This window comes from Alligator mississippiensis, chromosome 3 (assembly GCF_030867095.1).
Source record: "Alligator mississippiensis isolate rAllMis1 chromosome 3, rAllMis1, whole genome shotgun sequence".
Lineage (NCBI taxonomy): Eukaryota > Metazoa > Chordata > Crocodylia > Alligatoridae > Alligator > Alligator mississippiensis.
Genome location: NC_081826.1, coordinates 113450144 through 113465543, shown reverse-complemented (window position 1 = coordinate 113465543; position 15400 = coordinate 113450144). Strand labels below are relative to the sequence as shown.

Genomic DNA, 15400 nt, shown 5'->3' with positions numbered 1-15400 from the left:
GACGCCGGGAGTTGGGCTGAGCGGGAGCGTTGTATCTCGGTCCGGTCGCAGGAGTGGGCTTGCTGCGGCGGGGCCGCGTCTTCTCCGCGGTCGGGGGCGGAGGTCAGTGTCCCGGGACAGGGCGGGGCGGGACGTGCTGGAAGGGGCGCGGGGTCTGGCTGAGGTGGGGGAGGGGCGGGCACGCGGGATTTCCCCCCTCATTCGCGACCCTGTGGTCCGCAGGCCTCGCGCAGGTCGGCCGCCGCTATGTCGTACATGCTACCGCACTTGCACAATGGCTGGCAGGTGGACCAGGCCATCCTGTCGGAGGAGGACCGCGTGGTGGTCATCCGCTTCGGCCACGACTGGGATCCCACGTGCATGAAGATGGACGAGGTGTTGTACAGCATCGCCGAGAAGGTGGGTGTGGGCTGGTGCCCGGCAGAGGCCACGCAGCCTCGGGCACTTTGTTGGCCACCAAGTTGTCCGTCTGCGGGATGGTGCATTTCCCGCCCTTGCCCAGCATGTTCTGGCAGGAGGCAGGGGAGAGACATGCCGGACAGATGTGGCGGGGCCAACCTGTGGCACAGGCAGGCTCCGTGTGTGGTAAACAGCAGGTCAGGCAGGGAACAAAAGGCAAAGTGTGGGAGCAAGCAGGGAGCGGAAAGCAGAGCAGCAAATTTGGAAAAAGATTAGAGTCCCACTCGCGAAGGGTGCAGGTCTCATGGCATGCCTACCAAAGCACTTGGCCCCCACTTGGACGGTTTAACTCAAGGGTGTCACATATAGGGCCTGCAGAACTGAGCTGGTCTGCAGCGTCCTGTCATCTGGCCTGTGGTGCTGCCTGCGGGTCTTGGAGTGGACCCACGATTCGTGTGCTGCGTGCGCTGGGTCAGCCCTGCACCCTGCATGCGGCACATGAGGCCAGGGCGAAACGGCATGTGGGGTTGTGCTGGGTACGTGCTTCCTGCAGAGTGCACAACTAGTCTGGGGCTCGTGCTGCATGTAGCACGTGCAGCCAGTCCAGGGCACCCACTGCATGTAGCGCCCATCCTTTGCTCACCCTCATGCTGGTTTCAGCATGCAGGGCTGGTCTGCAAGCCCGGTCTGGCCCATGGATCGGTCCTGCTCCATTCATCCAGCCGGTGGACCAGCCCCTCACCTTTCACCCTGGCTCACAGCGCTTGATGAGTTTGACACCCCTGGACTAACTGAATCAGAGATGTATAAGCTTTCATGAGAGCAAGAGCTCATTTCATCAGATACTAAAAAGGGACATGTTCTTTGACATTCAGTCAAATGGAAACAGTGCGGTTAAATTAAAACATTGATTTCTATTTGTTGTTAATAGATAAGGATTTAATTAGTGGTGCACTAATACATCTGCCCCATCTTGGATCAGCAGCAATATAAGGAAAATTGACAGTATTGGCAATCAACTTTTTTTTGGTTGATGTGGCTGATAATGTTGCCAATAAATGCCCTGTGCGCACACGCAGCTGTGGCACAGCATGCAGGAAGCCAGGAGTGGAGCCTGGTAGCGTGGAGCACAGCTTGGTCTGGCTGGTAAGTCTGTTGTGGGGGAAGGGGTGTGAGGGGGGCCAGACTGAGGCCCCTGCAGTGAGGGCAGGAGTGGGGCTGGGGCAGGGGAAGGCACTGCATAGCTGGGGCACGGCACAGGATGGGGCCTCCAGCAGGTCATCTGGAGGACATGGGGAGGGGGTAGCAGCTCCCGCCCTGCACGCACTGTGGGAGGGTATGGTGGGGCGTGTGTCCCCGGATCTGGGCACAGGGCAAGGGCAGGCAGCCACTGTGGGCCGGGGCCAGGGGCAGCGCCGGACTCTTCCTGGTGGGGGGGATTAGGCCAGGGCTGCATTTAGGGTGGACAGTGGCGGTGCTGGGATCAGGCCTACGGCAAATTTGGGGTGGCTCCAGCTCCTTCTCCCCCTCTAGCTCCCCTCCAATCACTGCTGTAGCCCTCGCCGAACGCAGCTTGGTCCAACCCCCGGGGAAGAGCTCAGCGCTGCCCCAGCCTGCAGCAGCAGCCCACCCGTGGCCTGTGCACAGATCCAGGAGCGCATGCCCCCCTCCCCCGCGTGCACTTGGCAGGAGCTGCCCTCCGTGTGCTTCCCAGACGAGCAGCTCATGGCTCCATCCCTCACCCCACCCCTGCTGTGCAGTGCCTGCCCCAGCCCCGCTCCCTTCCCACCTTCTGTGCCCCCCACAACAAACTTACCAGCTGGATGCTGCTCTCCAAGCTGCTCCACTGCATATCATCAATCAGATCAGTATTGTCCAATATGGCTCATTAAAAATAGGCCATTGGTTTAAGCCCAAAACGTCTCTATCGGTGCACCCCTGGATTTAATAGCTTAATCTGCAAAGAGAAAGAAGCGTGTGTGTAACCAAACTAGTAGTAACATTATAGATAAGTTCATGTTGTCATTATTCCTTTTAAGTGAGAGAATGTAACATTAATACACTAGCAACTTTTTAATTGGAATAGTTTAAAATATTGACACACTTTGGCATGCCTTTAAATAAACACTTCCAGCAATTTAAAAGCCCAGGAGTAGGCTGTGCTTCACTTAGCATTTGCTAATGGACTGTATTTAGACTTTGTAAAACTTGTTGAAATCTGTGCATGTTGTGCTAATCTGTGAAGCTTTTCCAAATGGAAAAACAACACCCTATGAACACAAGTAAGTCTCCTGTTAAGCAGTTTAGATACTGAAAAGAAATTAAGCATTGTTTATGTAAATAGGTGATTAACTGTACAGCCTCTCTTACTTGTACCACTATGCAGCAGCACAGGACATGTTAAGCAGAACTGTCAGCAAACTCAAATAAAACACAGGTAAAAAGAACCAGAACAAAAAGGAATATTATCTGAATTTGTGTCAGATGGCAGTCAGTAATTATTTTCAGAAATGATTGTGCCTTTTTCTACAGAATAACCATATGTGAAGGTGTTTCTGTATTAGTCATTGCACAGTGTTCTTAGGGGCACTCTGGTAAGGCTACTGTACCTGTTCCAAGTGTTGAGACATAATAGAGTTTAGTTTAGGGATTTTTTTTAACAGCTTCCTGGTACTTTATATGCATCTTATGCTTCCCTTGAATGTTGTGGGATTAGTGTTAGTATCTATCTTTGGCAGGACTCTTGGCAGTTTGGAAGGCATACTGGCATTTAAGTTTGATTGTGGAGGGGAAAAGAGCATTGTAACTTTTTATTTAAAAATCTCCCCCTGCAGAAATGGCAGATTAAAGGGGGGGATCCTTCCTCATCCTCTTGCTTACGAGCCATGTTTGGATCTCGCAGCTGTTGTAAAGAGTGAGTAGAAGTTCCAATTGCACAGGTGCTTTACTAGAATATAATTCAAAATGTTAATGTGCTGTAGTTGCATGCTACATTTGGAGAGAATGTAGCTGTATTACACTTAATATCCAGGTGCAACTTTTTTTTAAATGTGCAACATGTTTTAGGAAGTAGTAATGTTTTGGGGTACTCTGTAACCAGAAAGAGTTGAACATTATTAATCTGAATGTCTTGGGGACCATATAGCAAAATTCTAAAATGCAAAGTAGAAGTCTGTTACTAGTAACTGAAGTAAGCATTCAATTTGGTGCTGTGCATACTGATGACTCATTTCCTTTTGAAAATCTCACAATACATATGTTGTATACTGTTATCCACTTTTAAGCAGAAGCTTGTCAAAGCAAAAAAAATGTAAAATAGTCTTAAAATATTGTGAGGATATCTGAAATGCTTTTCAAAGGGCTGTTTTAAGAGGGGTCTTCAATTTTTCTGAACCCCAAAGGCATGGAACTTTGATAATTTTTATACAAATAAATAAAACAGTTTTAAACTGTAGAACTGGATCTATGTTATGCAACAATGGTTAAAAGTAAGATTAGTAATGAGAACTACTCAAGCAGTGGCCATTTGTTTGTTACTCAGAGGCAAAAACTACACCAAGAGTTAATGTAAGAGGGAAAGAGATTTGATAAATGAAGTGCAATCAATACTGTTGGTATTCAGCCAAAAAAGACATATTAATTGTTAATCATATCAGTCTAAAGCTTGTAAATCTCTTAATATTTAAAGTTTGAGGTAATCCAAAGCATGTTGCCATTCTATAAAACTTATTTGTCTCTTTCTCATTTTCTCCTATGCTTTCCATTAGTACACCCTCTTGATGCTTTTAGAAACTCCCAAAATTTCCCTTTAAATTAACCCAATCCTCTAACTGTCCCGTCTTTCACTATTTCTTAGGCTCTGATAAGCCAAAGAAAGTTAGAAATTTCTGTAAGTGCAATCCAACTTGTATCTTAACCATGTTTGTGTTTAAAATCTAATTTAAGACTTTTAAAACAGTTTAGCTGGCCGGCATGGACAATATGCCATGCACTTCTTACAACTGTATCCTGCAGTAGATCCCAGTTTCAAGCTTTTTTTTGTAACCTATTGTAGCTTGCAATATTCATATACATCTTTCAGCTGTCTTAAAGCAACTTCAGATATAGAAGAGTTTTAGACAAATGTAGATGGGACTTTAATCAGGGGGGTTTGCTAGACAGTTTCATACAGTGCTGTTCCTGGATTGTTTGCAGCTTCTTTCAGCCCAGGAAATGAAAATCCATTAGATTTCCTTAACTTGGATGAGGATTCCTTAACCTGGTCTACCACTACAGCAGGTTTAGTTTCCTGTCACACCTTCCTTTGTTTTCCTCCTTGGTTTGACTTTCCATAACACAGTGGTTCTCAGCCTATTTGAACTGTGGCCCATCCTAGGCGTTTGTACATGTGCTCTGGGGAGAGAGGGGAGTGCTTTAATTCAAGTGGCTCCAAGAGCTGCTTTAATTAAACCACCCAGAGCATCTCATGTGCCAGCATCCCTGCTTTAAAGCACGCCCACTGCCATTTTTAAGCTAAGGGATGCTGATATGTGAGATGCTGGAGTCTGCTGGAGCACAGTAACTGCCATGCTCCAGCAGACACAATTAGTCGAGCCTGCTCTGATGCGCTGTAACTACAGCGGATTGGGACAGCTTCTCTGCTCGTGTATAGGTACCCCTTGATAGCACAAAGCAATTTACAGAGCCAGAACCAGAAATAATATACTGTAGCTGCCTTACTGTAGCCTTAAGTTGGTTCAAGGTATTGTATGGAGTTACCTGAGTTAGCTACGTGCATGTTGCCTCCCAAGTTGGAAACAATATATATCTATTTGGGCCTGTTTGTAGCAAAACAAAACAAAAAACAACAACAAAAACGATATATGGGTGACCACATATGTACTACCCCCAACTGCACAAAGGTATGCTCTCTAGCCAGGGGGCAATAGAGGCTGCTCCATAATTCCCCTTGCCCAGGTCACCTGACAGGTTTGCAAGCCCCTCAAAGTTCCTAGCTCCTGGGCAGCTTGAGAGCTGACTGGAGCTGGTTTTGGGCTGCCCCATAAGTCCTTTAAAACTCCTGGTCCTTTAATGGGCTTTAGTGCTTTAATTGGCTGCTGCCAGGTGAGCTTTCTGCAATGGCACAGGCTGATTGGTCTCTGCCATCACCCCCTCCCTATCCCTCTCCCCTTCATCAACTGCTGCTGGCGGTATTCGATCAGAGCCCTATCACCCTTGCCATAGGGCAACAAGGATGAGAGGGCTGCCTGGGTGTCCCCTACAATGATAAGGGCTGATCAGAGGTGCTGCAACCAAATACCTGTCCACACTTAATTTGTCCAAGGAAACTTCCTGTGACAAAAGTTACTGTTTTAACGAGCAGTTGTCACAGATCCACAATGTTTTGTGGCTCTGAGTGACAGCCAGTCTGTGGCATTATACTAAGGTAGTTATACTGTTTCCTGTTTGGATGGTAACACATGGAGAACCATATAGTATCTCAGCACTATGCTGTCCTGTGGGAACATAAGTGATGTTGTTGAGCTCAGTAGATTACCCCACCACTCTGTCTGCCTTGGAGAACTACTGTTGTGGTATGTTCAGAGGTTGCATGTAACAGGAAGGTAGAAATTTAGTTCTGGATTCTGTTCCTGGAGCTCTTCTGGGCTCTGTGTCAGGGGTGTTAAACATATAGCCCACAGAGTCCCACCATCTGTCCCCTAGTCCTGCCCCTAGGTCTGATCAGACCTATGTGGGGACGACATGCCCATGGCATGGGACTGGTCCACAGGCCAGATCCAGCTTGCAGATGCCCTCACCATCCCTCTTTCTTTTCCCCTGCCTCTCACTCCGCTTGCTTGATTTGATAATCATTCCCAGTCCATCTGGGACTTGCACTGTGTGGCACAGATCTCAGAATGGTTGAAATGGGCGTTAAATATGGCACTGTCTGGGCGAGTTGGCAGCCATGCTGCAAACGGTGGCTGCTGTGGCCAGACTGCCATGCATAGCACCTGCCCTGGGAAGTATGTTGCACACAGTGCCCACTCCAGCTAGTCCAGAACCTGTGCTTATATGGAGCTCACAGGCACTGCATGCAGCACAGGTCCTCAACTGGCTGGAGCAGGCTCCAGGTACAGCACAGTCCTGAAACTGCTGGGCGGTTGTCACATCCAGCGCAGTCCAGCTGAGGTGACCATTACATGAAGCATGGCTGCTACTTCAGCTGAACTATGCTGCACGCAGTGCCTGCTTTGACTACCCCAGTATCCACACGGCTCACAGCGTGGGTCCCAGAACACGTGGAGCAGCTTAAACCACACTTACACTGTGTAGTTCAAGCTTAATTCAGAAACTTAATTTTGTAATGTATTTGGGATCCCAAAAAAAAGTACAGGCTTGTTTCCACTAGCAACATTTGAATTAATTTAGAAATTGGATAATCAGTTTTACTTGTTCTTGTATTGCTACATAAACCATACATGAGGTATAATATCATTTTTTGGGAAAGGGATTGATAAATGCAATAAGAATTATAAGCCTTCTTAACACATTCAACAGAAGCCAAAGTGACCCAATAAAATAGAGAAAATATCCAACTTTTATCTTTTTATTTCTTTTGCTTAACTTCATTGAGCTGTTAATGTTTGGGGGGGGCAGGATTATATATTGAAAAAAAGTGTGTTATCCCTTAGGATTTGCATAGCCTCTCAGACTTTTCTTGGAAAGGAAAATAAAGGTACAGATACATTCTTCCAGGGGGTCTATTGAAGTTCTTCATGGGTATTATTCAGATAAATACATTATTGAGAATACCCAGATAAGAATGTTTCTTTACGTACTCTATAGATCTCGATACACATATTTCAGTATCACTTTAATTCACTGTTTCTATGAAATTCCTACAATTAGGAATTAATAGTTTTGAGTTCAATATTTGTATAATGTGCAGTGTCAGTTTACAAACTAACAGTTTTAGTCAACTCATTAAATCAGAATTCAGTTGAAAGCTAGGTGGAGGTAAAAAAGCTCTTTGGACAAAAGACATGCTACAAATCTTATCGGTAGTGTTTTTATTTCCAGATTATGGAACACTATACATAAGTCCCTGTGGTCTACAAGGAAATACTTTCTCAGAAGTTCCAGTGATTAAATGAAACTACTGCAAGAATTTTTACTTAGGCTGCACTACACTTTAATATTGGTACTGAGATTTTCATTCGTGTCCATAGATATCTTCACTGAATAGTTTTAGCTATCTAAGTATCTCATTTTGTTTTTGTATATTCTTCAAAAATAAATATTTTAAAATTGGATTTGATATAGTACCAGCAAAAAAGATTTGATGTAAACTAAAGAATCTCACTGGAACTTGATTTACTGATTCCTGTCTATATGTTGAAGTTAATCATGTTTATGGTTACTAGTTAATTTCTTGCTCTTATGGTTTGATTTAGCAGGCACTATCTTGAAATGTTAGAGAACCAGTTTTGTGTAGTACAAGAGCAATACTGACCTACTTAGAAGGATGTAATTGTTCTGTTTGTACAGTGTATATCGCAAAATGTTAGTCCCTGTCCCTACAAGCTTACAACTAACATGGCTCTGATTCTATTGGTCTGATGCTGTAAAGCATTAATTTCTCATTCCAGAGTCTGCTTAAAAAATATTGCCAGGTTTGAAGTAGAGGGCATGGAGAAAGCAAGAGGAAAGGAAAGGTAGTTTTATGGTTAAAACACTGGACTGAGACTTGGGGTCTGAGTTCTGTTTCTGTCTGCCTCATACTTTGGGCAAGTCATTATATCAATGGTTCTCAACCTTTTTAGTATTATAGAAAAGTAGAGCTGGAAGGGACCTCTGGAGGTCACCTAGTCCAACCCTGGCCAGAGGCAGGAGCATCCCTATACAAACCATCCTATACAAATGCACTGTGTACCTATTAGTAAAACTACAATTGACCCTGATGCAGCAACACAAAATAACACCCTAATCTGACATGGGTAAAGCAAGGTGATAATGATGGATAATTTCCTCTGCTATGAGAGTTGTTGTATACACTTAAGAGATCCAAAGAAGAGGGCAATTACCCCCAACCCCCACAAAGGAAGGCAAATAACCCCACAGTCCCTACCAATCTGACTAAAGTCTAAAATTCCTTCCTGACCCCAAGTCTGCCCCTAAGCTGAGAAAGAAGCAAGACCCTATAGCCAGGGATCTCAATGTTTAAGTCCCAGCAGGAGTTCTGGTACACACCAGTCAAAATCCCAGCCCTGGCTGCAACCAACCCTCAATACTTCTGAGGAAGGTGAAAAAAATAAAACCTCTCTGACACGTGGACTTGAGGTACCACTTGAAAAATGCCAGCTCCTAGTTTTCAACCTGTTTGACCACAGAAAAATAATGGAACAATTCTTCTGTTGCAAAGAACTCAGAAAGACCACAATAGGTCAAAATGTTTTTAACGCTAAGGATTCCTGTTTGAAATCCCTGGGTTTATTTTATGCACACCTAACAGTGCTACCATAGTGTGACACCTTGCAATGCCCTTGAAAGGATATCAAGGCATCTCAGGGTACTGTGGCATCCTGGTAGAAAATCACAGCACTTTATCATCCTGTGCTTCTTTTCTAATAAGTGAGGTGTTAGTAGGGTAAATTAAATTAATGTTCATGAGGTTTCCAGATTATTGTGATAAAATCCATAAATGCTTTGCTGTGATGTTCAGAATAAGTTCATCTTTTAAAAAACTGGGTATTTATTATTTACTATTAGAGGTGCACTGATACAGGGAAAATTTAAAGTATCGGAAATCGGCTTTCTTTGCCTGATGCGGCCGATAAATGCCCCATGCGTGCGCACAGCGGCACCATGCATGGGGCCAGGAGCTCAGCCCACCGGCTTGGAGACCAGCGTTGGGCTGGTAAGTCTGGTGTGAGGGAAAGGGTGGGTGGAGGAAATGGGCATGGGTGGTGCAAATGGAGGCCCCCGTGTTGAGGGAGGGAGTGGGGCTAGGGCAGGCTCTGCTCAGCTGGGGCAGTTTGAGCATGGGATGGAGCCACGAGCAGCTGGTCTGGGGGGAGTGGCTCCTGCTGCTGCATGCACCCCAATGAATTTTGGGGTGGCTGCAGCCTTCCCCTCCAACCCCTATAGCCCTGCTCCCACTACCACCACTGCCTGCCCTGAGTGCAGCCCAGCCTCCTACCCAGAAGAGCCTGGCACAGCCCCGGCCCAGAGTGGCAGCCCACCCTCACCCCACAGATCCAGGGGCACACTTTCTACCTCCCCCCTGTGTGCCCTCCAAGGGTGTGTGCAGGGTGGAAGCCGCACCCTCCCTCCCTCGAGCCCCCCAGACGAGCTGCTTGCGGCTCCATCCCACACCCCACCCCGCCCCAGCTGAGCAGCACCTGCCCCTGCCCCACTCCCTCCCTCACTGCCGGGGCCTCGATTTACCCCTTCCCCTACACCAGACTTACCAGCCCAACACTGGTCTCTAAGCTGCCCAGCTTCATATTGGCAGTCAGATCGGCATTGGCTGATACGGCTCCTTAAAAATTGGCCATCAGTATCAGCTCAAAAAATCTCTATCGGTGCACTCCTATTTACTATTCAGTAAAAGTTCCTGGCTTCATAAAACAAAGAAGTTATCTGAAACTTTAGGAAAGGAAACCAGACTGAGGCACTACAAGCTGGATAAGCAACAATATATCAGTTTGATAGAAGATATTTTTTATTGCATTGAGTTTTTGTGTTAAAAGACATTTTTTTTAAACGGCATACTTGTGTAGTTCAGAAAATACAAACACTTTGGGCACACCTACATGTTGCCCTACGGTGACATAGCAATGCGCTACATCGCCATATGGCACACTTACAGCAATGTAGCGATTTTTGCAGGTCTACACATGATTGCCAGCTATGTTGCCATAGTAGCATGCTCTGCAGTTATAGTGCACTGCTATGGCGATGTAGTGGTGAAATCTACCCATGCGCTGTGTGCACCTCGCAGTAACCACCTATACTACACCATGCTTTACTGTATGGCAATTTGTAGACATGCCCTTTGTTTCATAAATTCTTCAGGGATACTTTCAGTGAATAAAATATATTTTAAAAATTGTAGAGAATATAATCTTAAAGAAAAGCAGGCACTATTAATTTATCCAAAGATTACTTTTGGTGGATTATAGAAATTGTATTTTCATGTAAATGTGCATTGTAAAGAATTTCCCGAAAGAAAATTGCACCTGAACTGCAATGCAATGTGCACTGTTAGAGTATTAGTACTTGTTATATTTGCAGCGGCATTTAAGGTGATAAATTGTATAAAATAATTGCAAACAACTTTGGCTCAGCAAAATAACAGTAAAATATAAACATGATCATATGTCAGAAGTGAACTGTGCTAACAAACTTTTGGTTTTGTGTACAGCAGTTCCTGAACAGAAACCATGATTTGAAACTCCTAAGTTTTAATTTTTATTTTGGTTCATAATATATACCAAATAGTTCTAGAATCTGGAAACAAATTTAAAAATCACAGTACTTTCCTAATTACAGCACCTGTGTATGCAGACTTTTAAAAAATGTGTAATTTCAGACTATACCAGATGAATTTCTGTGGAATTTATATTTTGATTAGTTTTTAAACATTTTAATGTAATTTCTAGTTTAATCATATACTATTTCCAGTTGGGGGTTGTCTGAAAAATCACAAATACTGTGAAAAATATTTAAGCTTGGGGAGATATTCTTATAGATTCCATTATCTGGAGAGAGAAATTTGCAGTCTGATCCAAAGGAATCAAAAAAACGTTCTCCCAATCCTGACTGTTCTCTCGTTTTTCCAGATTACAGTACCATGTAAATAAAGGATCAAACACCATTCTCAAAATTGGCTGTAATTTAGATACAGCTATATCATCTCTTAAAATATTTCATTCTTGTATACACATATATTATCATTGTTAAATATATCTCCACTGACTTAATCTCTCAAATATGTCAGTTTGTATACTGTGCTTACTTTTCAGTTGGCAATAGTTTTCTTAGGGGAGTGAAGTTACCCACAAACTTAACTTAAAAAAATTCAAATATCTTGTACATGTAGAATGTGTAGCTTTGTCTCAGTAGTAACTCAGACAAATAAAAGTGTACTTTCAGTGGCACTTGTAAAATCACTTCTTGGGGGGGTGTAATATACATGTAGATGGACTAATTAGCTCCACAGTAAAGCGTCATGGTCTACACATGCGTCTGTTTTGGGGCACAGTAAACTAATTAATTCCGCTGTAGGATAGTACTTTTGGAGACAGTACTATATTACTGCAGAGTACTTTACTGTGCTGAAATGCACCTGTAGATACTGACTGCAGGGTGTACGTTGCATCAAGTCAGACCAGCAAGCTGGGGGCCTGCTCTGCCCCAGCTAAAATTGCTACTTGCCCAGGCGCACATGTAGGCTCTGCTCCTGGGAGCAGTTGGCAGTGACTTGAACTGCTCCAGAGTTTATTGAATCTCATGAATTGCATATGTAGGTACATTCAGTAAGAATTATTTCCATGTCAGATGCTACCACTTTCATTGGTCAAAAAAAGCTTCAGTTTTTAATGTTGCTAGTATTTTCCTACTATCCTGCTCAGTAAGAGCTGATGCATATTTGCTCAGATTTTTTTTTTTTTAAATTAGAGAATGTAGAAAAACTTCAGCTTATGTGAAAGCTTCTGGAATTTACCACTGAAAATATGGAGTTAAGGTTGATGTGTTTAATAACAGCAATTGCTACCACACTTCTTAAATATTTATATTTATTAAATGAGGCATGCAATGGAGAGTTGGGCATCATGGGGTGTGTACATAACAGTTTTAGTAAGCCATTTTTCTGTTGGTTGCTGGCTGTAAATTCCACCTTTCTTTAATATTAGTATAGTGTGTATTTTCTATTCTGTTAAGAAGTAATTAACAAAGGCAACAAGAAAAAAGAGATCAAACTAATTTACCAATGAACACTGGGCAGAATTAATATTGCAATAATGTAAACATTTCTATAAAATCTATCACCATTTAAAAAAAACAACAATTTGCTGTGGTATTTATTTGTTCATATATTGGAATTTTGCTTTTTTTTTTGTCCAGGTGAAAAACTTTGCTGTTATTTATCTTGTGGATATTACAGAAGTACCAGATTTCAACAAGATGTACGAGTTGTATGATCCCTGTACAGTCATGTTTTTCTTTAGGTATGTCTTATTTCTACAATATAACTTACATGGGTAATTCTGGGTTGTGTATTATAACTAAGGCAATGCATTTTTGTCTTTTGTATGCTGATAAGTATATTAAAATATTTAACAACTTATTATGGGGAAATGTTGTTTTATGTAAAAATAACAACTAGGGGTGCACCAATAGAGATGTTGGGGGCCAATACATATATGCCTCCTTAAAAAAATAGGCTATCTGGCAATATCGATCCGATTTCCAATACCGCTGCATCCAGCTGGTAAGTCTGTTGTGAGGGAAGGTTTTGGGGGGGGGGGGGTCAGGGCAGAACAAGGACCCCTATGGTGAGGGAGGGGAATGGGGCTGGGGCAGGTGCTGCCCAGCTGGGGTGGGATGAGGGACGGAGCTGCAGCTTGTCCAGGGATTAGGGGGCAGCTGCAGCCCACTTTACCCCGCACAGATCCAGGGGCACACGCTCTCCCCCCCCCCCCCGCCACCGCCCCCCTGCCGTCCCAGGGTGCGCGCAGCAGCAGGAGCCCACGCCCCCTGGATGAGCTGCGGCTCCATTGGGTGCCCCACCCTACCCCAGCTGGGCAGCACCTACTCCAGCCCCACTCCCTCCCTTACTGCAAGTGCCATTGATCTACCCTCCCACACCCCTTCTCTCCCCTTCCACCACAACAGACTTACCAGCTGCACACAGTTCTCCAAGCTGTCGGGCTATGCTCCTCGCTGCCTGCGTGCTGCTCTGTGGCTGCATGGGCATTTATTGGCCACATCAGGCCAATTTCCCATACAGTCAATTTTCTTTATATCAGTGCTGATCCAGTATCTGACTGATGTATCAGTGCACCTCTAATAACAGCATGTTAACTGGGAAGGAAGCCACTCTGCATTTTATCTAATCTAATTTAACATCTTGATAAAAATCTTTGGTCAAGTTGATGACAAGGCTGGTTGCTACTAAATTTTGTAGTCCTGTGAATTAAAAACAGCACTTCATGAACTCAGCTGACACTACAAATAAAACCTTCACTTGGTGCTGAATTTTCTCTCTGGTAGAGTCTCAATATAGTGGAAAGTTCAATGTTTATTGTTTCATAACTGCATAACATTCCATATTCAGTTGTTTTGTTTTTGTTGTTTTTTTTCATTGGCTTTGTGTCATGAAAATATGCCATCCAACTTAAGCAACCTGAATCACTTCCATCAAGTTGGAATCTTAATAATGTGGGGTATTTCTGTTGATTTTGTTTGTTTTTTTTAACTGTCCCGTTGTGTCCAGAAGGCGTTCTTGGATTTACCGCCCATGAAATTTGAGAAAAAACTTTTTTTTTTTCCCCTTCCAGCTAGCCATATGAACACAACACTGTTCCTCTAAAATTAGAAAATCTGCACATTTGTGTATGTACAGAATCTGATTTTATAAGTCAGATGTACAGAATATCTAAAAAATGTAAAAAGTCATAAAACTAACTAAAACATTTACATTTTAAATGTTAGCTTTACAAGTGTCTAATAGTTTCCATGTATCGCAGAAGAAATAACTTATTTTTCTAATGAAGTCCTTTACATTTGCTAATTCTTTGTAAAATGACAGACTTGGACATACAGTTACATTTAAAGGACACTGGCATAAAACAAAATACTTTGTGTGATCATCACATTTTGTGGTTGTACTTTTTAGCATCTTTGGGCAATAAAAGCGTCCTGATCATTTCAAAGTGAATAGACCAACTGCTAGCATAATAGTTTATGTTCACAGTACTTTAGGAAATGTCAGAGCTTGAGTCTAAGGAAAAAAAACTATTTTTAATGTAATTTTAACAATGCTGTTAAAGCGTTAAAGAAAATCCAAATTCAAATTTTGGGGGGGTGTTAGGTCTACCTTTAATTGACTAAATTGTGCTAAATTTGGTTTTGAGAGGTAGTTGTACCCTGTTACCACAAAATCAAATACAATATTAAATCTATCTTCTTCTTAAAGATAAATAACTATTTTTGAGTAATTAATAATCTTGAGAAGGGTTATCTTTATGCCTTATTTTTCTGTTCCTAAAGTTAAAACATTACTTTAAAAGTTTCAGCTTCAGTATTACAATGGTACATAAGCTCTGCCATTTTCAGAGTTAGGCTTATTGACTGACCTGCAAGGATATGTTGAAAGAGCTACATATAGTGTCTCTGAATTCTGTGAAATTCTTCAGGACGAGTAAGTTTATACTTCCGAAGAGGGCAATGCAATGTATTGACTGGTATTTGCTTTCCTCTTGCAGGAACAAACACATCATGATTGATTTAGGAACAGGTAACAACAACAAAATTAATTGGGCAATGGAAGACAAGCAAGAAATGATTGACATTATAGAAACAGTTTATAGAGGAGCCCGTAAAGGTAGAGGTCTGGTGGTGTCACCAAAAGACTATTCTACCAAGTATAGGTACTGATATTCTTGGACACTTTCTTTTAGTCCACCTCCACAGTCGCCAAACTATCCTTTTTGTATATAAGATTTGAAGATCAATATTTTTTTTTATTGTGGACGTATTTTGAACTCTTATTTAAAAGCTGTCAAATTCAGTTTGAGAAAATAGAAGACATGAAGTCTGGAACTATTTGACTGCAGAAATATAGCTGGATTATTCTTTTGGATTAAAAAAATTAAACTCTCAAATGTCAGCCTCAATATGATGTATTTTTGTAAAAAAATAAAAATCTAAGATGTAGGGAAGAACAGTTCAAATGAGTATATGCTGGAAAACAGTATGGCTTTTTTATGGAATAAACCAATTACGGATGTTA

At 42.9% G+C, this 15400-nt stretch overlaps 1 protein-coding gene across 2 annotated transcripts; it reads left to right on the top strand.

Moving 5' to 3' along the window:
- The first annotated feature begins 1 nt into the window (after position 1).
- Positions 2-15400, top strand: TXNL4A (thioredoxin like 4A). Of its 2 annotated transcripts, none has more exons than XM_006258246.4 (4): positions 2-102; positions 223-399; positions 12511-12614; positions 14874-15400. In XM_006258246.4, the coding sequence occupies exons 2-4, from the start codon at positions 247-249 to the stop codon at positions 15043-15045; spliced, it is 429 nt and encodes a 142-aa protein (XP_006258308.1). In that variant the 5' UTR covers positions 2-102; positions 223-246; the 3' UTR covers positions 15046-15400. The 2 variants fall into 2 exon arrangements, with proteins under 2 accessions (XP_006258308.1, XP_014462114.1); XM_014606628.3 differs by lacking the exon at positions 2-102 and adding an exon at positions 3234-3313 and having other exon boundaries at positions 312-399.

Coding starts and splice junctions, on each gene's coding strand:
- TXNL4A (XM_006258246.4), top strand. CDS start 247: ATGTCGTACATGCTACCGCACTTGCACAATGGCTGGCAGGTGGACCAG. Junction 400..12,510: donor TGTACAGCATCGCCGAGAAG/GTGGGTGTGGGC, acceptor TTTTTTGTCCAG/GTGAAAAACTTTGCTGTTAT. Junction 12,615..14,873: donor ACAGTCATGTTTTTCTTTAG/GTATGTCTTATT, acceptor TTCCTCTTGCAG/GAACAAACACATCATGATTG.